Source organism: Corvus moneduloides, chromosome 6 (genome assembly GCF_009650955.1).
Source record: "Corvus moneduloides isolate bCorMon1 chromosome 6, bCorMon1.pri, whole genome shotgun sequence".
Classification (NCBI taxonomy): Eukaryota; Metazoa; Chordata; class Aves; order Passeriformes; family Corvidae; genus Corvus; species Corvus moneduloides.
Genome location: NC_045481.1, coordinates 46209895 through 46236499, shown reverse-complemented (window position 1 = coordinate 46236499; position 26605 = coordinate 46209895). Strand labels below are relative to the sequence as shown.

Below are 26605 nucleotides of genomic sequence, written 5' to 3'. Positions count from 1 at the left end.
TAGTCCCTGAAAAATTAATCTATTAATCAAAGATTTGCCATAATTCACTCCAGTTTCTTGGTATTAACTAGGCAATGAAATGGCAGAAAAGGGCAATTTCTTCTTCAAGTAGACAGCTTTATTTTGTCCAATTTTCTTGACAAGGCATAAATTTTAGGGAGTAGTGACTCCCAATTTGTGCAAAAAGGTGACTGAAGTTGGAAAGTTGCAGAGCTCTGAAGGGTGATGTAACTGAAAGGAAGGGTATGAGAACCTTTTATGTCTTCTGCAAGGCTTTTCAAATGCATCGACATCCCACTCTTATGCACTGAAGTAAACTGTTCTACAAGGTGTCCAAAACACAGTAGGCCAGAAATGCTGGTGATGCCATGAAGATTTTTTGCCTTTTCTTTTATACCCCTGTTATACCTTTTTTACAACTTCTGTATTCTTAGTGCTTTTTGCCCACATTTTTGGGCTTGTTTGTCAAGCTGAGAGACTAAACATTTTAGAAGCTTTGTAGCTAGGGATCAGTGTGCCCCAGACCCCAAGGTCCTCTCCAGGACACATTCTGTAAACTAAGATAGAACCATCCAGGGAAAGGCTCCTTGGGGAGGGGGGCTCACTCGAGCCTCTCATTGGGGAATCTTTGATAGATATGCTAATTAGTAAAACCTATAATGTTATACAAGATCTTTTGGGGATGTATATCATGGTGTCCTGCAGTGGTAGGGAGGAGAAGAGAGATCCAGCAGGCAGGAATTGTGCAGCAAGATTGATTTATTTAATTATTTTACAAACTCTTTTATAGACTTTTTTCTTCATAGTCTAATAGGAAAAAGGATCAGCCACACCTTGGGGTGATTGGCTAAAATCTTAAAACATCCATTGTCAAAATATTTTTCTACTGTACTATAAACAAAGCTTTGCAAGGTCGCAGGTGTTCATAGCTCATAGAACTCTACTAATATCTTCTGTGAGGGAGAAAAATATCTCACTGGACTGGAAAGAAGCAAGAGAAATTCTTGCTAGCTGCATATTTGTATCCACAGGTGTATATTGTGGTGTGCATTTCAGTGCATTCGACCTGGACGTGTGCACCTAAAGAGCCTTAAAATAAATATCAAGGTAAAATCCCTTTTCCCCTTCTAACTGTGCTTGACTCTTGATTTTAAGACCAAGAAGGCGGCATCACTGGAAGAAGTGATTTCTGCAAAAATAAGATTGCCACAAACTTTGGGTGATGAAAATTTGGAGGCCCTCATACTTTATAGCGGACAAGGTACTTTGAAGTCATAAACACTTGGAAAATTGACCTATCAAATAGTACTGATAGGAGAAGGCCTGAAATAGTGTGAATGAAGTAGACCTTACTTAGCTCAAGATAGAATCTTAAAGCTGCCAATATTTTAGTAGCTACTCTGAAGTTAAGCTTGACTATAGTGAAGTGTCTGGTAAATATTTAATGAAGCTTCTTTAGAAAGATTGATTCTATTCCTACTTTCCTGTACCTCATTATGATGTTTAAAATGTCAGTAGCTTTTCTTTCAAAATTGCCAATGGTAACATTGGAGAATATTGCATTTAAAACACTGGAAAGCACTGTTGGGACACAGTAAAGTTTTAAATTATAGCACAATAAATGAACATTCTGATATTGCTCTTTAGGGGAGAGGGAAGAGTGCACATTTGATTTACTTAATCTGTCTTGGCCAGCACATGGAAGCGAGCCTAAATTAAGTCTTTAGCCGTTAATCCTGCCTGATCTGCCAGAAAGCGTTCAGGGTCCAGAAACCTGGCTTGACAGGTTAGTGAGTAGATATTAATCTGGGTTTCTTGAGCAAGAATGTGCAGTTTTCCAGCTGTCCCTTTTCTTCTTGACCTCCTTCAAGTTGAAGATAATTATTTTTCAGCCATATCAACACTGATTGAATTTTGTGGGGAGAGGGTAAGAAGTGGCTGTTTAGATGTAGCCTGTTTTAGAGTCCTGAGTGCACCAACAATCCAAACTGCATTCCTGCTCCTTTTTCAGGCCACAAATCTCTGTCCTGTGTTTACAGTTGTAGGTTTTGGTTCTACACTATATATTTCAACATATGACATTTTTTATGCAGTCACTGTTCTTGTGGTTATGTCACTGCCTTTGTGGATCAGTTTTTGCCTCGGCAGAATGGGAGTGAGGGTGTTAATCTTGTTTCTAAATGAAAAAGATGTTACTTTGTTCTGTGCCTTTGATAGGTTCTTTTGTGCTATCCTGCCCTTCTTTTTATCCCCTCATCTTCTAAATAGTTAAAGTCAGCAAATGTTTTGCATGGTGCAGAGTTCTCAAAGCTACAGTAGCAAAGGCAGCTAGGCAGAGAAGAGAGATCCCTGCTGTTGAGCACTGTAGAATAATCTCAATTGACTAATTGATTCTTCGGTCAAATTTCTCTTATATGTAGCATCTCTGACATCTAATAAAGGTTGAGTTATGCTGTAGTTTGGGCATATTTAGTTAAAAAGGTCACTAAGCCATGAGATACAAATCAGTGGGAAAGCTTGCTTACCTAGTTTTAATACTGATGATAGTTTTTGATAAGATTATGTCATGTGGGAGTTGTGATAGATGTGTATATTTATGTCAATAAATGCCTGTTTAGATTAGTGTTGTAATTTTTTAATGTGTTCCTACGGAAAAGGATTCTTCTATGCTATAATTTTTTTTTCTGAATAGTGACACTCCTAATGTGGAATGCATGTGGTAAAGTAACAGGAGGGAAAGCTGTTGGTTTCCCAGAGTGGGAATGGTAGAAGTACATGCCACAGACAGACCAAAAGCTGATTCCCGTAATCCCATGTCTTCCTCCAGAAAAGAAATATAGGTGACAGTGTGATAGTTCATTTTATAAGGGCTGTTCAGCACAGCCAGCTCTCAAATTGTAAGCCCAAAATATTGCTGGTATTGGGAAAGTGATAAAACGTGCTTTGTTTGTTTGCCAGGATTTTGAGAGTAATGGCTTTTGTAGGCCCTAGGAAGTTTTCATCAGGCAGGAACCATTTCAGGGGAAATGAAAACACTTGGTTACCTTTGGATAGTGTCTACATTGTGCAAATCAAGCATAAGCACTGTGATGGATAATCATATTGGAAGAGCAATATTTTCAGAAGAACATCTCTAGGATTATGCTGCCTTGAAAGGCATGACAGTAGCAAGGTGTTGTTTCTGAGAGTTCAGGTCTAATCATGTTTAAGTGGAGCAAACAGCTTGGATGATGGCTTTTGTCTATTCTGCCTTTCCTGCTTAAGCACTTTTAGCCTCCTGGAATGGGTGGTAAAGTTGCTTTTCATTTGGTTCTGGTTGAAGCGTAGTCCTAAACAGATCTAGAGTTCTGTACTAATATCATCTGACTGTGTTTGTGGATCCTCCTGGCCAGCTGAAAAATAGGAAAGTTAACTTTGTTCTGAAAAATCAAATGACTTAAGAAAGGCACTCAGAAGGGCCATGTTTGTAGTGCAAATTTAAGGTAATATTGAATTCCTCTTAAGATGACATTAAACTTTGGTTCTACAGACTGAAGGATTTTCTGTTAACATCGCCCTTCCAGTCAGGAGTGCTAAAAAGAATTTGCATAAGAATTTTTAAGTTTATTTTCCTATTGAAATACCTAGAATACAGATATGAAAATCAGCTTTTGTGGAAGTCTTTATTTAAATGATGCATACAGAGATGCTATTTCCAGATACGACATTGTCAAACATGTATTTTGTAGGTATTGAGAAACAAAAGGATTATTTATACAGGGAAAAAAACAGCAGAAAAAATGTTTATAAACACAGGCCTCAGAACTATCCCTTGAAGATTGCATGTTTTGCTGTGAAATCTTCTTCACAAATTCTTGTGTGTAGCAACACTGTGACAACTTTAATCTCTTGAGCAGCTGCCTCTTCAGAACAGCTTTTGGTTCTTCTATTGATCTAATTCTTTTCACCAAAAATGACCTCAAGAGGTGACCTGCTCTGATAAGATATACTGGCTTGTTTTATGTGCTAACAATGCATAGTTAGATTAAAATAAAACTAAGAAAAACTTAAACCCCAAGGTGATCACAAGTTCCAATAAAACTAAGACTGTCCCGAGCAGTGCAGTGTTCATAATCCTTAAAGAAGAATTCCTAATTGTTGTTTTCTGCTAGGATCATTTGCAGCAAATTGTGTTTGTCTCTCTTGCCAGCTGCATCTTTTAAATTATTACTACTGTTACTTGTTCTTGTCAATATATAGCAGCAGTTTTCCTGCCTTTCCCTCTAACAGTATATTTATATTTCAGGGAGTTGATTCACTTGCTCACTCACCTTTCTGAAGCTCTGCATGAAGCACAACTTAAACTCATACTGGTCATCCCTCCTGCAGTTGCAGCAGGGTGAGTATTCCTATTTAGAGGGCAGGTTCCAGATGAGAAAGGCTTTCTTGTCTGATAAACAGTAAGTTCAAAGCTTTGTTTAAAGCTGTGCAGTTGAAAAGAATAAGAAATTATTTGAGTCTGATTGGTAGTCCTTTCTCCATGCATGTTGTGCTGAATAGTCTTGGTAACTATGTGCATTCAGATATACCTCTTAATTTTTGATGTGATAGAGGAGCAACAAGGAGAGGTACTATGCTGGACCTTGTTCTCCCCCACACTCCAGGTGGGGTGTCATGAGAGCAGAGTGGAGGGGCAGAATCCCCTCCCTTGACCTGCTGGCCACACTTCCCTTGCTGCAGCCCATGATGTGGGTGGCTTTCCTGACTGCAAGTGCACAGTTGGCTGCCAATTGCATAGTTGACAATGCAAGATTATTTTTTTCCCCCCCCAAGTTTCCTTTTTTCCTTTAAGCTGTTCAGCAACCTTATGCCTGCATATGAAAATTCAGTAATGTAAGTCAAACAGAGAAGCACTGTTAGGTGTTGGAGTGAAAGCTTCTCTGGACTCAGGCCCAGAGGAAAGCCAAAGCACAGGGGTTGAATTAAAACCTTTGGATAAGCTGAGATACATGAAGTCACACCAAAGTGAAATAGAAATATAGATTTTTAACTTTTAGTAGGTATATATGCTATGTGCCTTAAACATTAAAAAGCTGCATCAGAGACCTTAAAACACAGTTCTTACTGCAGCAGTGTTACCTTTTCACAGAATTTTTTACTATAGACAAAATATAGCTAGAACTATACTGTTCACATTTTTTAGAGTGTTCACATAAACAATAAGAGCTGATAGAAACTGTATACACAAATCTGTGTAATACCTATGTAATACTTGTGTAAGACTTACGACTGTTAGAATTAGACCAGGATAGGTTAAGAAAAGGAAAACTAGAATAGTGTGTTAGTCTTATTGGTCAATTAACAAATATAATCTACACTTCTGTAAGAAAAAATAATTAGAAGAAACTAGAATTAGAAGAAGAAGCTGTTTTCTGCCTGCTGTTTGCTGTTGCTGCTTGGCTTTATCATGTAACCCCCTTGAGCTCTGCCTTCAAGAAAGCTATGAGACTATGAAATAAAGAACTTAGCAGAACAGCAGCCTCCTCTGCTCTTTTACCCTGGTCCAAGAAGGAAGAGTATCCCATCAAAAGCTCAACAGTTAGGTACTTTTTCAAATGAGAGTCAGTAGACAGCTAAAGAAAAGTATGACAGTTTCTTATTTTTCTCACCTTGGGCTGTATCGCAGTATGGATAGGCTCACAGCCAATACAGATTATGACAGTTTAACAGCACAGTTTCAGGATAGCGTTGTACAGCCTCCTAAATTTCTTGTAGGCTGTCACATCTTTCAGTGTACATTCATTTTCAAAGTGCCAAAAAGGCTAAGAAAATTGAATGCCTGAGCAGTCTGGTAAATGTTGGTTCTGTGTCTGGACTTTCCTCTGCAATGACCTCAAGTTTTTGTTGAGTTTTATGAGGAGGTCCTATAGCATGTGAGTGGAAATAAAGCATTTCTGCCTACAGCTATCTGTGCAGACTTAAATGCATCTGGCTGAAAAGATTCAGGGATCCTGTAGTAGGTGACTAAAAGGGTGTCTGTGTGCTGAGATCAGTTAGCATCTGCCTTATAACGGTGGTGTCACCTCTTCTGTAGGTTGGTAATGTAACCCCATCCAAACCAATTCCAGAATATACATACTTCCTACCACCTTAAGACTGTAAGCCCGGCACAACATCTACCTAATTTTGTTCTTCAATAGCTGCCTGAAATCTGATTTCAGTTTATTTTTTGTAAAACTATGTACTTGAGGATATTTATTGTCTCTTTATATTTTCCTCTGTTGCATGCTGTAACTGATTTATATCCTTATAAGAAGTAGCTAGTTTAATGCAAAACTCACTTTGCTTCTGTGTGGGGCTGGCCATCAAATTTTGATAGGCGGAGAGAGAGAAACAACGTGTTGAAGACTGTGGCAAAAAATCCCAATGAATTCCATGTAAATTGGTAAAGTAGAGAGTTTTGTAAAATAATAGCTGTGCAGAGCCCTTTACTTAAAGGACTGAAGGCCTAGCTGCATTTTGAGGAGATTCCTTCCTATTCCTCAAGCACCTTTGCTTTTACCTTGGTTCTGGATCATTATTCCTCTAATTTCTTGCAGATTTCTCTGGGAAATTGTGGGCCTTTGCATCACATGAATTTTCAGCAGTGTTAACAAGTACTTTGAGTTTCTTCTGATTTGGTTAAATCAAAAATAATGAGAAGTTATTATGTCTTATCTCCTCTCTGTCATTTATTCCAATCTTTCATGCTGCCCTCTTATGTCCTACATTTCATCCCGACTGATAGTTACTTTTAAAAGTAATTTTCTGTTGCTATTAATTTTAGTCTATTACAGGTAAAGCAAAGGAGAACATTTTAAAACATATTTCTAAAATGCCTTATCAGTCACTGCATCGCACAGGTGCTTTTTAAAATGCTAATGCATGCTCTGGTAGAATTTGAGTAGTTGCTATAAACAGGGTTCGCATTTGAAGTCCATTTGCACTTTTGGTGGTAGGGAGAAAGTGGAGAATAGTGCAAACCTCAGCATTCCTGTTCCTTGTGATACCTACTGATGTTACCAAGGCCAGCCAGAGGGACCTAAATCTGTGTTGTTTCTGTAAGTCACGTGGGACTCTACAGTCTATTTTTTCTAAATCCCTAAACATGAGTTGGAGCCGCTTTAAAACCTCTGGATTCTTAAACATGTTTTGCCTGGATGAGAATTTGCATTTTTAAGGTAACTATCGATCAGGGCTGTTTCTTGAACACCACACTGAGGTTTGGATCTTGTGTTGTCACTGCTGCCTCCTGCTGTCCTGCATATTGACACAATAGTGAGGTCACAGTTCTGAAACTTTTCTGATCTGGGATTTAGGGATGCCCTATTGGAGCTGGGAAGAGATGCCTATCTAAAGTGCAGTTTTTAACCTGAAATAAGTTTTACATGCCTGTCCCTAAGTGGCCTGTTTGTAGAGGAGCTGTGAGAAATAACAGCTGTAGTTTATATAAAAATCTCAAAGTCTCACTCTTCTAAACCAATTATATATATCTTTATGCATTCCTAAAGTTTTTGGGATATATCCGTAAAACTTCATTGCCCCAGAGAATTCATGAGTCATGTTCTTTTCAATCAGTAATCTTACATAAGCCACCTGTCTGTGTCTTCCATGTATGTATTCTTATTGCATTAACTAGAGAAAACACTTTAAGTTTTTGAGTAAACGAGTTGTTGCAAATACATTCATAACTTACAGAAACATTTTAAAATATTCACAATGTCAATGCATACTTTAAAACTTAGAAATACATTGGATTCAATGATATCAATAATCAGAATCCTGAAACTTTCCACCTTACTTGACTTTTTGGATAGCAGTTGTACTTGAAAATATTTGATCTATAGGATGCCAGGCTTGAACTGAAAAGTGCCTCCTACTGTGTATTAAATATCTTGTGTCTTGAAATTCACTTTGGGTTTTAACACTTATGCGTGGTTGAAAGTGTGCTTTAACGCATCTTACATTCTTAAGTTTTTGGAGTCACTGTAGATTGTTAATCAAAAATACAGCAAAAGGCATGGAAAAAAGGCTAGGAGTTGAAACATTGTCCCTTCTGTGTTCTACCCTGATTAAAATTTAAAGAGAGAATAGTCAAACGTAAGCAGTTTATTTAGGAATTTGTAATTTAGACTCTTTTGATATGCATTAAGATCAAAGTGGTCTGTCAGCAAATGCTATCTGAAAGGAGACGCTTAAGAGCTAAAAATACTAGTTTGCTGAGGGAAAATCTGTCTGGAAAATGCAGCACTGCACATGACATCAAGTGTGGGATGCAGGAAGAAAGCATGTTGGGTCATCTGTTTAACTTCGCAAGTTCAACTTTTGCAACAAAAACTAAGTGAGACTGATCCTCTACTGAACCTTGATTTGGTAACTAAAGGTTCCAGTGGCGCCTTTGGATTTTGGCTTGCTTGTAGAATGTTTTGGACTAAAAGAAAACTTCACTCTCTTTGTTTTGTATTGTTTTTTAATTCAGACATTTTATAGCTTTTCACTACATTAACCAGAGGCAGTTGTGCTGGCATAATCAAGAGTAATCAAGGGTTGGGAATGTGTTTGGATGCTGATTAGGAGGCAGGAATCTCTCTAGCAAGCTTTACTGTCACAGAGAATGCATGTAGAGCTCCCATGGTGGAAAACAGAGATTGAAATAGTGTTTTCATCCACCTGATGTCCAGAAATTGCATGATTTTCCTGCAAATATAAGTGATTTACAAGAGAGAGGAACAGCAGGAGTCAAAGCTATTCTTTACAAAGTGTGTGTGTGTAATTCTCCCTTGTGATTGGAGTCTTGCAGTTGCAGATGTCTGAAGAGACGTGCAAGGATTGCGGTGGTTGCTAGAGCAGGTGGTTTGTTGGAGACTTCCACCCTGTCTTCCAACAGATTGTCTCAAAAAGTTAGAATTTTACTGCTTTTGACATGCATAGACATTGATGCATATGTAAACTGTGAGTACCATTTCTAAAAGGTCAGTGGGTAGCCAGGCATATTCTGTCCATTGCTGATGGTGAGTAACTCCATTGGTCCTACTAATCCTGGGCTTGATTAAATTCCTGCCTTAAATATATGCACTTCAGTGTTTTATTGTGCTGCAGAAATTACACTGGGGAAAGCTATGTGGATGTTTTTATACTGATTTCACAAGCCTCTTTCCAAAAAGGATAGCTGTGCTGGAGTGAACTATCTCTATGCCTAAATATGCACGTGCATAGCTATGTTAGGGGGAAAAGAATAAATATGGCAGATGGATTTTGAAATTTGGTTGCACCTGTTCTCTTAAATCATAGGCATTGGGTTGGTTATTTTGTTTCTCTGTACTTAAATGCTTTATAATATGGGGGATACATTTTCAAAGCAAAAAATGAGACTTTGTATAGTAACTCTTTTCTATCTGCAAGTAAATTGAATGTCATCTGACTAGATTATCGCATGTTTTGTCCAGGTTCAGCAACCATTTTATCCATTGTATGTCCCAGTTACTCTAAATAAAGCAACAAGTAGAGAAAATTAAGTTTATTTGCATAAGCTATCATGGAAAGGAGCACCAGTAATGTTCCTGTTTCTTGCTGCCCTGAGAAAGAGCAAAGACAAAAAGTTCTTGGAAGCTGTAGGTATGGTGTTGTCTTCACAGGGGTTCTCAATCTATCTGTGGTTGCACAACCATTGCCTTCCTGGCATTTGTAGTTTATTACAGGCTTTAGATATATGATATAAATATGTTAAGTCTCAGTATACACTCGTTAAAAGCTGTTAGTTTTGTTAAACAGAGTGTTAAATAACTCTGTATTTAGGCTGTTAGTGGTCACTTTCCTTGGACTTTTATTGTCCCCTGAAGTATAATTCTTTGGACAAAGTAGAAATAAAAATGGCATTGGCTGTGTCATTTCATAATATGATACTCTACTCTTTATTAACATTTTGATGGTTAGGATATACACCAGGCAATTTGTCCTGTGTGATGGATATCCTTTTAACACACCAGTCTTCAGGCCACAAGGCAGTAGCCGCTCCTTGAATAACAGATGATTCTTTATCTCTTGATGTTGTGCAGAATCCATAAATGAGAGAAAGTAAGCTGTGAAGTAAATAAGTAAACTCAGATGCTGAGGTGAGAGGCTGCACTGTCAGCATGATCTGTGGTGGAGCACTCTAGCATGCTGCCCAGGGAGTTTCCTGGACAGGAAAGACCTCATGGAACTCCACGAGGAGGTGACTAGGTTGAGGAGTATCCAGGAGTCCAAGAGAGAAACAGATTACAGGAATCGCACCCTACCTTCCCTGGGAGAGGCCTGTTAGGCAAACAGGGCACATGACACAGAAGACTCCCTGTCATCTTTCCACCTGACTGAACGTGTGACTTAAGGGATAGGGGGCAATGGTGACAAGTTCCTGCCTGTTGCAGCAGTTGCATCTCCTCTGTCATGTCCCCTTTATTTTGTCACTATTAAGAGTTTTAGAATTACAGATGTAGCTACTGCTGCATTTCTGAGAAAAAATATCAAAAATCTGCTGAAAAATCTCTAAAACTTTGGAGCTTTGTATGTATCCCTCATAATTAAAATGCACGGAAGACAGTGTTAGAAAAAGATTGTTTCAGTCGTGTAAGAAGCCTCAGGTAGCACAAAGTAGCTTTATACTTCAGCAATTTTATCAAGTCTAGCATAATAATAACTAGATGTGTTAAGCCTTGATCCTTGATTTGAGTAAATGTATGCAAAATAGCTGCCGTTCTTTGCTGTGTTTTAATAGCATGCCTGCCAGTACAAAGCAGAGGTCAGTGAGCAGGATGGTTTCATTTAACCTTGTGGGACATGGTGGTTGGGATTAATGCTAAGAGTGAAACACATTGTAAACAAACCATTGGAGCTATCGCTGTCCTCCTGACATTCTCAAGAAGTGCTACTATTGGTAAATTGCATACAGTTTAGCTAGAGTAATTTGTTATCTCCTGGCTAGTTTCTGATAGCATATATCAAAGCAGTATTTAAATTAAAACCAAACATGTTTCTCCCTGATAAAAGGCACACTTAACCTCACAGCTTCTAGAAAAATTTGTCTGTCTTTATTGACTTCTTGAGATGCACAGCTGTAGTGCAGCTGCTTTCATTTTAAGCTGCAGGAACCCAAACCACTTTCTCTCTTCAAGTATTTGAACATAATGTATGTTCTTGTCCCATCAAAATACAGCAAGCAATCCCTAGCTTTGGATTTCATATTTGCATATGTGAGGGAAAAAAAATATACAGCTTCTCTTCCTGTTACTTAAAACTTCTCTAGGTATGTATTGTCAGTATTTTCCACCACTAAACTGCCACTTCTTCAAAATTAACATTTTAGCTACTCAGTTCATTCTTTATTCTTGCTGCAAAAACATTGTGGATGTGAAGTACTGTCCTAATTATCTTCAGCTTTTTCTTTCTAGAGCTGCTGTGCAATGAAAATTACCAGAATCTATGCAATCTTCATTACTGCTATCCAGTAGCAGTCAATATCAGCTTAGTTTTGCTACTCTGCCTCTTGAGAAAGACTGGCAGGAGGGTTGACATCTCGTCTCTCCTCTTACTTTGTGCTGTCGTGCTCTTTTCTGCCTTTTGTGTAAATATACATCCATATTTGACTGAAAAGTAGGAAGAGTACACAATGAATAACTGCTCATTGACCTCACACTTGCTCAGCCTAATGGATGCCACAATTGACCAGTGTTTTGTAAATGTGATAATGGAAATAGGTGTTTCGGTCTTTTAGAAACTGATTATGAACAGATACTTGTAATTATATTTTTTTTTTTATATCAGTAATCTGTCATCTTTAGAAGTTGCTGCAGATTCAATTGCCTTGCCATAACTTTGTGTATACAGAATGATATGTTTGTTAGTTTACTATTCCAGTGTATATATACACACAGTTTTTCTTAGAAATATTTGTAGCAAGTAGAAATTCTGATGTAGAATATGCAAGTAAACAGCAGGGTAATTTTTATGATAATGTATGGTAAACAAATTCAATGAAATTATACGTGGCTTCTAACATGTGTCTGTTTTGGAGTGAAATGGAAACCATCACTTACTTTTAGCATCATTCTCAGGCAGGACTATGTAGGGCAGAATGCAGAGCCTCAAAATTTTGGTAAGTAAATAATAACAGGGATCAAACCAGCAGGAAACCTATTGCTTGTTTCAGATGAAGTTTCCAATTATCAGATTATGTCAAATAATGGTATATTAGGAAACCGACTTTGTAGACAACTGTTTATTAAGTAGGATTCTGCTTTACAGATATATACACCTAAAATTATGAAGCGTTAAAATATTCATGAGAAACATGCTCATAATAATCTTATTTTGTTGGAATCACTAATACTGTTGCTGAATTTTTCTGAGCTTTCCACATGTATAATCTTTCTTGCTTTTCCTTCCAATTTGACAAATGAGGTCACAGAAAAGCATTTTGAAAATGATAAGTGTTTATTTACTGTAGAGTTAGTAAGTATATACCAAATATGCTCTGCACGCTCACTGTTGCTGATAAGGATATTTGATGCTGGAAGACAATCTCTTTGGACAATCAATATACAGAAAATGGGACTTGGGAGGGAAAATCTGAAAGCTAACTATGTACAGTTTCATATTTGTTGTGCCTAGTTGGTAATAACACTTTGTCCCCCATTGTTTCCATAATTGTCAATCTCCCTGTGAGTATCCTAAAAGAAAAGGGACTGTCAGGAACATGGAAAGTAATTTGTAATTGGGCCCTGTGCATAAAATTCAGCACTCAAGAAAACATAGAAATGACTCTTAAGAAGGCTGTCTAGGCTAACTGACTGGCATAATCATTTTTATTGCATGTTAGAGAACTTGTATAATATGTTTGATTTGGATCACAAGATATAGCTTGATATATCAGTTTATACTGAAGGGAACAGAAAACTCAGTAGGAAATTATTACTGACTACTTCTGAGTAGCAGTTACTGGAGAAAGTTTAATAATGTCTTCAAATTACAGTAATACTATTAAACCATACTCAGAGTCAGGCTACTGGGCTCATGTTTTTTCCCTGTATAAAGGCCCAAAGTATAGGTCTGTCAGTCACATCTCTTTTTGAAGTGAATTGTGTTAGCTAAAGTAAATCTGGATGCTTGTTAATGACTCTAAACTACATCTGTTTCCCTTGCTGATGACTTCCCTGGTTTTGCTGCTGTTTGGTGGGCTGCCAGGTAAGTACCGCATAGCTCTGCCTGCAGCCATGAGAGGTTCCATGCATTTTGCATAGATTCAGAAAGGACTCAAGAGGAACAAATTTATTTTTAGAATTGGCTCTTTTAAAGACTATACCTTACTGTATAAAATCAATGCAACAAAGGTCTGACTGTACTGACACATTCTGAAGCAAGTGTACGCATTTTGAATTCCCACTAGGGAGGATTATTAAAATTATGTGCAGGTTAGCTAACAGCAGTCAAAGAGAAGGATTTGACTTGTATCAATGTAATCCTCCACATATCTATCATTTGTAGCTCTACCAATTCTGAGCCAACTGGTGTAGAGCATAAGTTTCAGTATTAAGTTGGAAAACTTTCCAAAAACAAAGAGAAGAAAAATGGTGAGCATTTTATGCAAGGAGGAATTAAGGCTACATTTGGTGTGTTAGAGTTTTTAAATTAGGCTCGTATGCTCTGGAGTACAAGTTTGTTTTGCATGATGTTCTGCTATTGGAGCATGGCTTGCCTGGGCACTAAGCCCTGGCATGAAAGGCACTGAAATAGTTTGGAAATTAGGAGAAGCAAATGGTGACACAGTGGATGTTCATTTGTGCATAGTCCTTCTTAAATGGCTCCTATGAAGAGGCTGAAGCAACATAACAGAAACAGCATTAAAGGAGAGCAGTTGACCTTCTCAAAAATGGAACTTGTAAATACAGTAAGTATCAAAATGAATTTTTTCTTCTTTGGTAGTCATATTGTCTGGTTTTGTCATGCACATAAGAAACGTGTATTTCTTATGTTGACTTAAGAGTTTCAGATACAAGGTATTTTTCAAGTAACTTAAGAATTTGTGAGTGGCTGGTCTGCCATCATGCCTCAGCTCTGAGGACAGAGCAGTTTTCAGGCTGAGTTGTCCCTAGCCGTCTGCTGAGATTTCATGCTGTCTTTTCAGGACATATATTGGTTGGCATGTTTCCCCTTCTTGACTTCTGTTACTGGTTTAAACCAGATGGGCCACAGATAATTAGTTTGGCTTCATGAAAACTGTGTAGGCTACTCCATGGCAAGAACAGATCTCGTGCTTCTCCCTCTTTAGAGAGCAAGGACTGCAAAGGCAACAGCTGGGATGGGATATGTGTATTAAAGAAGAGTGCCAGCCCCTAATGTTCTGCTAAAAATTCATTAGGTACAGATATACCATTCTGCTTCCTGATAAAAATATAGCAAGTTTTCACTTGTCAGTCTGTTATAATTCACAGTCCCCTAGTGATATGAAGCACTTGGAGTGTATGAAGGAACCACTCCCAGGGCTTTAGTGTTGTGAATCTGTAGCTCTCAGTTACAATTTTCTTGCTTGTCAAGCTGTCTAGGTTTTGTTGGTTTTAAAATACCTATCTTAATCTTTCCTACATGAGAATTTGGTAAAGAGATTTTTGCCATTGAGAAAATTTGAAAACAGTCAGTAATGTGGCTTGTGTTTTTCAGCAGAGGTGTTTGTTTATTTTAAATTGTGATCTTTTCTGTGGACAAGGGACAGATAGCCCTTATGCTCTGAAGGCATCTGAGTGTCACCATTCCTATCATGAAATAAGTGCACCAAAGACAGTGCACAAGTGGGGTTGCAGGTTTTTACTTCTGAATTTAAGCTACTATTCAGAATAGCATAGTACTGGAAGGTGAAAATAAAAAAAAAAGTCAAAAAATCCTATAACTACATTACTTTTAGCAGAAGTTTATCTAACAAGCCCTTAAAATCTACAAATTAATGGATGTCAGAAGTGTGTTCCCAGACTACCTACAGCTTTAGAAAGTTCTCCCTAACGTCCAGCCCAGGTTTGCTAAAGCAGTTATCTTGGAATATTCAGACTGTTCCAATCTCCTTTTTCATTTGCTCATTCTTTTATAATTTGTATCTCTTGGGATGATGATTCTCTGACATATTAACAATAAGGTATTCTTTTGTGTTATGTAAGCAAAATGGGATTTGGAGATGTTAAGAAGATGGGCTTTAGTTGAGAAAGGAAGGAACCTCTTGCTTTTGTCTCTGTGTTCATCAGTTCCAGCACTTTAGTGTGTGAAATTGGGAGAGTGTTCTCTGAGTAGAACCAGACAAAAAACCATGACTGGAAGAGTGTATGTGACAAGAGGTGATTGCACTCGTTTTATGGAATTACCTTTTAGTTTGATTTTTCGTTCTGTTTTAAGAGGAATAAGACTTTTGTACAGAGACTGTTAGTTGGGAGGAGAAATTTATACTAAATTGGATTTTGTTTTGTTTGTTTCTCCTGAAATGGACTGACCTTAACACTGCAGTTCAATGGACATTTTTGGTTTTGAAATGTACGATCCCTGATTTGTCATATTGATCTGGGTTTGTAGGCCACAAGATCAGATACTGTGTTTGGATCATGCTTCACCTCTTGCAACATTTTTTTCTTAGGAAGGAATTAGAGAAAAAGAAATCAGTATTTTGAAGGCTGGTGAAGATACTTGAATTTACAGTAAGCATGTGCATTTTCTGAAATGCCTGAGTAACATGCGTTTCTGCAAAAGCCTTGATCTGTTGTCTGTGAATATGTAAATATGTAAATTACAAGAAGCGTTTGGTCTAAAAGTCTGTCCATCAACTCGGGTTCAACCCACTACATGTGCTTTTTACAATCTCCATCCAACTGCATGGAATTCACCCCCCCCACTATGTAGTAAATCTGTTTTTGTCTACCTGAGGATCTCTCTTTCGTTGGTTAAACATTCAGTATGGTCATGTTCTTTTGACAGCAGGGATTAGATCTGTAATTATTGTTCATGATTTTGAACAGCAGTATTGTTTCAAGGTCCTGTTGTTGACTTGACTGCTTCATAAAATGCTGTTGTAGACAGACCTTAATTCTGTTTTTTAGCCTGATTTCTGAGGTAACAAGGTGTCTGTAAGCTTTCTCTCTTACATTTTTCATCTCTCTGCTAAAGCTTCTTTGGCGTTTGACCAGTTTCAAGCCAAATTGACATAGGCATAGAATTTGAATAGTCAGGTCCCTGTTACTTCATGAAAATACACAGCTGGACAGAAAACATATCTTTTTTTTCCCCCTAAGACCCAGCTGTAAGAGGGCATTGTAAATGAAAAATCTAGTTGCAAAACATCCATGGAAACCAGGATCCATGTAGAATTGTTCTCTTAAGTACTGATAGTGGAAAATTACTTCAGTGGCTGTCATTCTGAGAGTTTTGGGAAACCTAAAATGAGAAAGGGTAGTTACAAAACTGTCAAGAGGATTTTTTCTGAAAAAGGAAATGGTTTCAGATTGATCTTGTTTACACATTTGACTATTTCATTATCAATGCCTATAATTGTGTGATGAGCAGGGTAGACATGTAGCTCTTTCTTCCATTTTCTATAGAACAGACTTCATGCAGGAAGAAACAGTGAATTTTTATTCAGCATTTGTGTTAGCTGAATTCAGTGGTCTGTGTTCATAAAATGCAGTAGCATTATACTGTAATGCTCCTATCTGCAATGAGCTATGAAAACCAATAATATCTTGTGGTGAAGAAAGATCTGCAAACAGTTGCTTTACAGAAAATTATACATGACAAGAAAGTTAAGTCATTACTGAGAGTCTGACTTCTGAAATAGAATTATAGTGGAAACAGAAAATCAATCAGTTTTCCATTATGAAGGCTATTCAAAGATGTGAGGATACAGGAAAATTCTCTTTTATAAAGGAGGGTGAAGGTGAGGTAACCTGCCGAGAATGCAGTTTGAACTCACAGGGAAGAGCAGTCAGTTAAAAGACCTTTTTTCTCCTTATTTCATTTTGAGAGTAATTGTAGTGAGACAAGAAGTAATCGAGAGTGTAGATTCATTTGAAAGTAAATGAAAGCAGCTTGCATTGTTGAAGTTTTTTTTTCAATCTTTCAGTATGAAAGACTACAAACTCAAAACCTTACAGAAATACTTACCAGTAAAGCATTAATGGGAATTTTGATACATATGACTGTATGTAATTTGAAAGATTTGGGTAATAAACCTTCTAGGCTGTGAAACAAACACCCCCGCAGTTATTTTAGACATGTAAAGATAAAATAGTATAAAGAGACTGTGGAATTCTAAGCTGTGTATATGGAAATACCAAGGAAAACAGGTGGTTTCTTCTGAGTCTGTGATGTTGTCCCAGTAATAGGGGGTTTTTTTTATATACATGTGGCAGTGTGCCATTGGGAAATGTTGACAAATTCTCAGGAATATGTGCAAATAAGACTTATGCTCTCAGGGGAATCATTGTTCTGTGAGTTCTGTCAGGTTGCCATTGCTCTCTTACTTGAAGAGGAGAACTTGTAAAGATTATGTTGTATTCCTGAGGCTTTTTACGAGAAGGATTTCCGTGGATGTTGTGTAAGGCAGCTTCTTCACTGGTTTTTAGGAGGAAAATATGTCACAGAATAAAAAATGTCCACTTTAGGTAAAAAAGCAGTGGACTGGAAAGTAAAACTCTCATTTTCTCTCTGCAGTGTGTTTTTATTCTTCCACCCCCTTTCTGCACACCCAGCACTCCCATGCCCTGTTTTCTATCCTTAGTGTTAATCATTCCCCTGCACTGATAAATTCTACTTGCTTTTGTAGAAAGCCACCTCTCTGAATTGCTGTTGTATGGTGCCTTATTCCTTAAATGTTAAACAGGAGTGAAAGACAGTGTTTGTATTAATTCCAGATAATGTATTTTTACAGGGCTAAGTCCATATTTCTTACACATTTTAATAAATACTTAAAAATACTATAAAGAATAGATACTATATCCATTAGAAAGGCTTGTTGGTCCAAGGAATTTAAGTGTTTACATTTGGCTGGTATTTTAGAAATATAATCCTACAGATTTTTCTAGAAAACAGAAAATTGAAAAATATGGGATAAATATCATTCCAGGTTAACAGTCATTTCAAACCAGAAAGAAGAAAAAATAAAGCTTCATTTCTTTGAGCGATTCTTTTCCTTTTCAATAATATGTAACACACATTCACCACAGAGTGTTAATTTAAAATATTAATGATATAAGATAGAGGATACAATTTGATTTTCTGTTTACTGTGGAATTTTTTATCATCCTCATTGCCAGTGCCAGAGCATTTTCAAGTCACTCTTGAAGTGACAGAACTTATACCTGTCACACATTTGATGTCTCATTTTATGGAGATTTGTTTATGCATTTCATACTGTGCATTGGTATAGTCTTGCTTAGGTAATTTCCCTCCCTGAAATGTGCTTGCCAGGCAGATAAACCACATACCCTGTACTGAAAGTAGACCGTGAAGTGTAAGACAAATTTTTGGATCCTAAATTGTCAATCAGAATAGTAGGTTGAGTGATGACTCAAGTCTGAACACTTACTAGCTTTGCATCTGCTTTTCACCAGAGTATTTTTCAATGCCAGAGAAGCTCTTTCATGGAAACAGGGAAAGCACATTGGGTAAAGAAGACATAAAAATACAATATAGTGCCTGGTTGCATAGGTTGAGACATAATATTGCGCTGCCACATTGAAGCTGCCTTGAAAGGAGCTAAAAACCCCAGTGCTTTCTCAATAATAGTGCAAACCAAACCTGTAACTATGAGAAGTTGCCTGAACAAGTTTAAGGCCTATTTAATAGTAAAAAACCCTCAAGTATCTCAGATTAAAAAAAAAAAATGGTTCTTGTTAATAGTGTATGTCAATGGTTTTCAGCAATCCCAGAAAAATCAGTCTTCCTTTTCCCTTCCCTATCTTCCAAATGTTTGTTTCATTCGGGGATGCGCCGAGCAGCAGGCTTGGTTGTAGATTCAATTTAAACAGTTCAGTTTTTCAGTTGATTATAATTCACATTAATGTGTTTTGTTCAATCCAAGTTACTGAAAACACCCATGGATGCTGAATAGGAATAGTTGATACTAGCAGGAATGCCTGGGAATTTTAACTCTTTGAGAATATCCATGAGCTGAAACTGGTTCCATCCTGGTGCCCTGCATTCCAATCGGGTCAGGGCGGTATCACCAGGCGCATTGCTGATGTGGCCTCCCCATTCCCCCTGCACCGTGGAACAGTGCTGCCCCAGGGAGCAAGTCCTGGCATGGGACAATCCCAGGTGGCTGGAGCTCCGGGGCTGGGGCCAGGGGCACCAGCTGTGCCACCCAGGACATCCTTTTTCCATTCCATCTTCATTCCTTCTCCACCCCTCCTGCATCATCATCCTTCTCTCAGCTCTGGGAGAGTTTCAGGATCTTAGGAGAAGAGTTTGGGTCTGGTTTTGCAAAGGGGCTGAGAAGAGCCCAGGCTTGCTCAAGACCAGTGGAAGTTTTAAGAGCAGATTTTCAGAGAAAACTCAATTGTTACTCTTGCCTCTCCTTCTGCAGTGTCTCTTAATGTTCTTCATAAAGTTTTATAATGAAACAAGCCATGTTAAAAAAATAAGACCAAGTGAGAGCAGAGTCTGTCCCAGTTTAGAAGACTGAAAATATTCAGCAAACTGGTTAAGTTATGCCAAATTCTCTACAAAGCCAGTAGGACTTAGGCTTGAGTGTTTTAGCAAACTAGGGTAACTCTAAATACAGGCTCTTTTTATGGTCTTTATGGAGGTTTAGGTTGGACCTTAGGAAAAAGTTTTTCACCCAGAAGGTGGCTGAGCACTGGAACAGGCCCGCCAGGGAAGTGGTCACAGCACCAGCCTGACAGAGTTCAAGACCCCTTTGGACATCGCTCTCAGGTATATGGGAAGATTGTCATGGCTGTCTTGTGCAGGGCCAGGAGTTGAACTTGATGATCCTTGTGGGTCCCTTCCAACTTAGCATATTTGATGATTCTTTGATTCTATATATATTTTACAGAGCTAATAAATGATGATGAAGCTTCTGCCACTTCACTGACCGTTTTGGAAACGGTATTCAAAGTTTAGAAGAATGACAAGTTTTTGACTTAGACTTCGAAAATATTCCTTTCATGGACTTTGCATATCTTGTGCCAAGTCTCCTGACTTTCTGTGCTGAGTTTCTCAACAAAGTAGTCAGTAGAACATACCTGTCTTTGAGTTAAGTTTACATAAATATCGGAATGATTGGAAAACCTCAAATTTTAAGTATAGTAGCTGTTGAAATGTTTAGGTTTTATCCTTGAGTGCCAGTTTTCTTGACTCGGAACAATTCTAAAGACGTGAATCAAATAGTCCTGGTTTTGTTCCAGTGGACATTTTCCCAAAGTGCTTGACTGGAGCAGAGTTGACTGGTGGTACTTATTGAAATGGTGAATGGTGCTTGTTTTTTTGAAGAGTGCTGCTATTTTAACACTGTACATTAATGGACAAAGTATATTCATTGCTGCTGGTTTTGTTCCAAGTTGGAAATTTATGCCATTGCCACTCGGATGGCATTCCTTTGTAACAGAAATAGTTGAGTTACAAAATTGCTTTGGAGAAAATTATGACAATATCCGTTTTAACCTGTGGGTTTCTTCTTAAGTTACACATGCAAATTTCATTAAAGTTACTACCTGGCTTAATCTATAAAGCAATCCAACTTGCCCTAATATCTAATACACATTATAATTACTTTTTATGGTTTTCCCTTCAGGAGTAATCACAATCAATTTACTGAAAATGTGTTTTGCTGGAGTTTGCATCGGGAAATTGCTTTGCCTACAGACATCCAAGTTGCCATGACATTGTCTCAAAAATGTATTTATTATTTTAATTCTTGTAGAACAACTGTAGTTTGCAATTGCAGTACATGACAAGCAGATAACTATAAAAAACCTGAGGTCTACCAGTAGGTTCCAGAAGTGAGGATTTGTTTTAATTTGTTACAACCCTTGAAGGAAAGGAATGGAATTTCTCCTTCCTATGACCAGTATATCACTGGTTCTGAAAATCTGAGACTACTGCAACACCACTATGCTTCATACAGATTACATTCTTGCACATCTCACTCATGCTTTGCTGTCTTATAACATGACAGGCATGTTACGTGATTTAATCTGCCCCACTTTGTAACTTGCATTTTGTTCACCTCTTTCCTTATGCAGTGGAACACTAAGTGTCCTTCTGAACGGATAAATGAACACTGTTATGCTCTGGTGATCCACACAGCACATATTGTTGGATGTAGAATTTGCACACTGATCCAAAAGGGATAAAGGTCAAAATATGTGATTTTTCTGTTTATTACTTGCATCTGTCACTGAGCACCTTTTTGGTTTTACATTTAAGATGGAATGTGAGTAGTTTTAAAAGCATACCTTGCCTAGACAAGGGTTGGCTTCCAATTTGTAGATCAAGTAGCAGTTTCTGGTACTACTGTGAAGGTCTGGATTCTCCAGTCTCTCTCCTCTGCTCTCTAGAGGAATCTTGTACAATCCTGTAAGTCTGCCTCTTAAATGGGAGAGATGCACCTCTGAGTTTGTAGCTGTTAAATTACATTTTTTTCCCTTTTCTCTTCTTTTGCAATGTCCCCCTATAAAAACTGCTGTCCCAGATTATTTGGGACAATATCCTGCTTTTGTACCTGTTTGCCTCATGTTGACATGCTTCAGAGCCCTCTGGCTGAGGACAGGGTTCTTCTGGCCTCTATTTTAGTTCAGTCTCATCTTTGCAATGTGATTAAGTTTGTCTTATGTTGCCTGCTGTGCTATTTGTGCTGCTATTTTGAAATTACAAATTCTCTTTGAAACAGATTCAGTGTTTTCAGGCAACTTGTGTGAATTAGTTGTTTCCATCTTGAATGACTGAGGGAAGTCAATAGCCTCTCTGAGTCCAAAACAAACAAAATATACACCCCCTCACCCATGAAGATAAGGTAGATATTAATACAGTTCTATATTTTGTAAATCAAGAGTAAACAAAAAAAAGAGGGAAGTAAGAATGGTGTTCCATATTTCATACCAAGATATGCTGAAGGCATAATTAGACTTATGTCTAGAGAAGGTCATAGAATGGATTTCTTCTTTCCTCTCCCCTGCCCAAAGAAAGAAATGGATCTGTTTTTGTCTAAAGAAAACAGATTTTCTTTCTTTAGTCTTTCTTAAGTACAGTATAAACTGAAATTGTTCTTTTGGAGGTTAATAAAAAAATTACCTTTGGTGTATATTTTTCTATTAAAGCTGCACCCATCCATTTGTTTAAGTATACCTCAGAGAACTTAGTTTTGTAAGTGTCAAAACCAGTTTAACAGCCCAAGCAATTAAAGGTTTCGTAAAAGCTTTTAGAGTTCAACTGATTGCTACCTAGGGCAATTTGATTAGTCCACAGCCCTTATAATAACTATTGTAGCCGTGCTGGAAAAGCTTATTTGGTAAGTATGCTGTGGAAGTATGATTCTTCCCGCTGGCAACCTACATAGCATTGAATTTATTTTTTTTTTCTTAGATGTTTATTACAAAAATGGCAGTGAAATATATATATATATATATATATATATATATATATATATATATATTTTTTTTTTTTTTTTTTTTTTTTTTTTTTTTTTTTGCCACCTCAGAATGAAAGATTTTTCCTATGTGATGAAATGGTATGAAACCCCATGGAGAGAATAAGCCTGGTTATTGTAGTAATTTATCTCTTCCTGTTTCTGTTTTGCTTTGTTTTGAAAGGACAAACCAGCCAGGAATGTTCACAAAGAAAGAATTTGATCAGTTGGCCTCAGTAATAGACAGCTTCAGTCTCATGACGTACGACTTTTCAGCACCACATCGGTAAGACTCCATCTGACATCAGAAATATCATTGAAGGAGCTGATTCCTACTTAAGTCTGTTAAATCTACAGTACAAGATCATTTTTTTTTCTAGTTTAGTGGATAGTGTATTGTAAGTTTATCAGATACTAAAGTCCTGGATTAGTAATTAAAATAGATGATTTTTTAACAAGCTGCTAACTCAGTACATCTTTAACAGCAATGTATGTCTGGGGTTTGGATATTATGGAAGACTTTGTACTCAAGCTGAAAAGGCATCCTTTTGAAAGGTTAACCTGGTACTTACTCTTTTCCAGGCCAGGTTCTTTTGCTTTGAGTTATTTAGCACAGTTCTGCAGGATGGGTATGCTAATAATCTACTGATAATAACATTGTGGAACGAATTAGCTTTAAACAGTTGATACTTGATTTGCCTTTAAATATGAGCACAGTTCCCAGCAACACTGCTCTGCTATATTAGCATGTTGAGTTTTAATGACACAGGTATCATGTAGGCTTTGAGGCAGGTAATTACTAGAGAGTAGCAGATGTTGATATTTGTAAGACTAGGATATACTTCTCCTGTTACCATGCTAGTGAATGCCTTCTGTCACGTTAGTGTTTGAGGGAAAGCCTGCTCTCCTCTCCAGTGAGGTAGGAATGGAATGAGTGCAATATCCTGATGTTACATACATGACAATTTAATTACTCTGTGTATTAATGCTACACTCTCTTTCTTCATGTACATTTTTGTTAGGTAATTTTTAGGTTTTTTCCCATAAATAAGTGTCACACAATCTGAAACTTGCTTACCAGTTACTAATTTTATAGTTCCTTCTGTAAGTAAATGGTGGATTTTGTCCCAGTGTATTTTGCCATCTTGCAGTAAAAACATTGAGGATGGTATTGGAAAGTAACTGAAGTCATACAGGGTTTTGAATTATAGGGTAGGCATTGTGCAAGGCCCAGTGAAAATGTACTAGGGGGAAACTTTTTCTTACCCCTAGGAAGGAGTTTTATGTCCCTTCACCTTAGAATTGAATCAAAAAGTCAAGAGTGGGGCAAGCATGTTTTGCGTATCAGCACTTCAAGCTACTGAAGAATGTGCATTTAACCTTGATGGAATTGTAGGTTCATCCTCGCTGATTTTTGTGTCCCATAATTTGCTCTTTACAATTACACTGGTCAAAAAGAGAAGGATGAGTATGAACATGTACTTTTTCTGACAACCTGTTTAATTTTTGCTGACTTGACAGACCTGGTCCAAACTCCCCCCTTCCCTGGGTACGAGCTTGTGTTGAAGTACTGGATCCTGATTCAAAATGGAGGAATAAAATACTTTTAGGACTGAATTTCTATGGCATGGACTATTCTGCTTTGGGAGCCTCTGGGGAGCCAATCCTTGGTAGCAGGTATGACTTTTCTGGATAATAAATACTTCTATATTATATATTCTCACAAAAAATTAGAAATTCACAAGTATTCTTGTTTAGAAATATGGATGTATTAGCAACACAGAAATGGCAAAAGTGATAAATCTGCACATGAAATAGTAGTACACCAGTTAGAGTAAGACTTGTAACTTCTCTGCCCTGTACAGAAATGCAGATAGATGGCACAGTTATCCTGTTAGAACTCTTATGCAAAAATGGTTTGTGTAGTTTTCCCTCTTTCCTCTCTCCATGTTTGTACATGCAGGTTGCCATCCGTGTGTTAAAAATGTTCTGCAGTATTCTCTTACACTCTGTATCATTTTGGGGGTTCCTGTAGTTGCCCTAATGATTCTTTCCCTCACCTCCTGAAGTTGCCACCAAATTTCTTTTTGGTAGAAAAAGCTGCAATAAGCTCACCTGGAGACAAAAATCTATAACAAGATAAAGGAAATATTCCAAAGCCAGCTTGAAATTTTATATTGATTCTCAGAGGAAAATGGTTGTTTTAGTTTGGGGTAATAACCTCCAATCCTAACAGTGAGCTTAGCAGAAATACAGTCAGGGTATGGTACATCAAACCAGAAAAAAACCAAGAAAACCACTGTGAATTTGACAGGAAAATCAGGCTTGTTCAGAAATTTGTTATTGAATTATAAAATAGAATGAAGCCAAGTAGAAACAAACCAAAAGCACACAAGTGACTGTTCTCACTTTCACAGGTTACTAAGTTCATTGCCCCATGATATTTGAATGTAATAATAAATTGCTTTTTAGACAGTGAAATACTATCTGAGGTGAACTCTGTAAGGTAAGCCTGAATTTTTTTGTGTCTATGCCTACAGTTACACAAACACTGTTATCATTGTGCCTGCTTCTGCTCTCTTCCCGCTTCTCCTTTGCTCTTTGCAGGGGTATAATACTGTAGACACAGTTTTTTTCCAGTGCTGATTTGTGTTTGAATCTGACTGAATAACAGAAAAGGGAAAAATAAAGCCATTGTTTACAGTGACAGGTATTTAGCAAGTATTTCAGAATGACTTCTGTAAAGTTAGTTGTGGTCCTTAAGCAGGAAGAATACTCTAGAGTATTCTCTATAGAGTATACTCTATAGTCAGATTTACAGACCTAATTATACAAGCTCAGAAAAATTATTAGCTTCACTGTAATATTTACAGCTCCTTTTGCAAGTGGAGTGTAGCACTACCTAGCAGAATAGAAAGTTCTTGCTTTTTTCTGAACTGAAATTTCTGAAATTGAGTTTCCACTTGAAAAAGCATTGTGCACTAGGATGGCATGAACTTTACTTTTCATAGATTATTCTGGACTATATTGTAGTATTAATTCATGTTGCTTTTTTATTAATGGCAAAAATATCCTAGCCAAGAGTCATGTATGATTACTGTAACTTTTACTGAAAGTGGTTATATTTATCTGTATGTAGGACAGTGGTGCACAGTATGGGACAGTATGTTTTATACAGAGAATAGTTCTGTTAACATATACTTCACTGGCAGATCATGCAATAGTAGTTTTCCAGATATTTACCAGAAGCAAGATTCTGGACTAAGTCTTTAAGAGACTTTGAATTTATGCATAAAACACATCAATTTTCCCTTTGCTGTGTTACCCGTTGGTCAATGGTTATGTTTATTTTTCCAGAAATACAGCTCTGAGCATCCACAGTTGTGTATGTCATGTAGTAATGTAAAAGGAGAATAGATTCAAGGTAAAGTAGCTGTAAAATAGGCCAAACTTCTGCCATAAAGAGAACAGGAAAAAAAACCCCAAAAAGCGTTTAGTGTAAAATAAGCTTTCTGCCACTTGAGTGGTATCAGGCCATTTGCAAGGAAGTCCTTTGACCTTCAAAAAGGGCTGAAGGATTGATTCATGGCTCTTTTAAGGCAGTGTCCATATGTTGTAGTGATAGTGAAGTTGAGCCAAGGTACTGGTATAAAAATTAATTCAAAGTCTATTCAGTTAAGTGCAGTCTGGTGTGTGTCAACTTCTTTGTTGTAGATTTCTGCTCAAGTTTTTGCATATGAAATTTATTGCAAGTACAAGTCTCCAGCATGTCAGTGCTCCTTGGCACACAGTAAGGCGCACAATTTCTTGTTGAAGCATATTCATTGGAATCTGATCCTCTTTAAGAAGAGGGATGGAGAATTGCAAGTTTCAGTGGCAAACTGTGTTTTCTCAAATTGTTTGATGTCAGTGTATTATGAACTTCAATTGATTATTAGTAAAGTGTATGCATAGAAT

At 37.4% G+C, this 26605-nt stretch overlaps 1 protein-coding gene across 7 annotated transcripts in view; it reads left to right on the top strand.

Moving 5' to 3' along the window:
- Positions 1-26605, top strand: part of CHID1 (chitinase domain containing 1) — a 107353-nt gene that overhangs the window by 15680 nt on the left and 65068 nt on the right. For 6 of the 7 annotated variants that reach the window (XM_032112584.1, XM_032112582.1, XM_032112583.1 and 3 more), the window contains exons 8-10: positions 4286-4378; positions 22833-22934; positions 24170-24325. In XM_032112584.1, the coding sequence (XP_031968475.1) occupies positions 4286-4378; positions 22833-22934; positions 24170-24325 (351 nt within the window). The remainder of the gene's footprint in view (positions 1-4285; positions 4379-22832; positions 22935-24169; positions 24326-26605) is intronic. The other variant, XM_032112585.1, reaches the window with a different exon arrangement.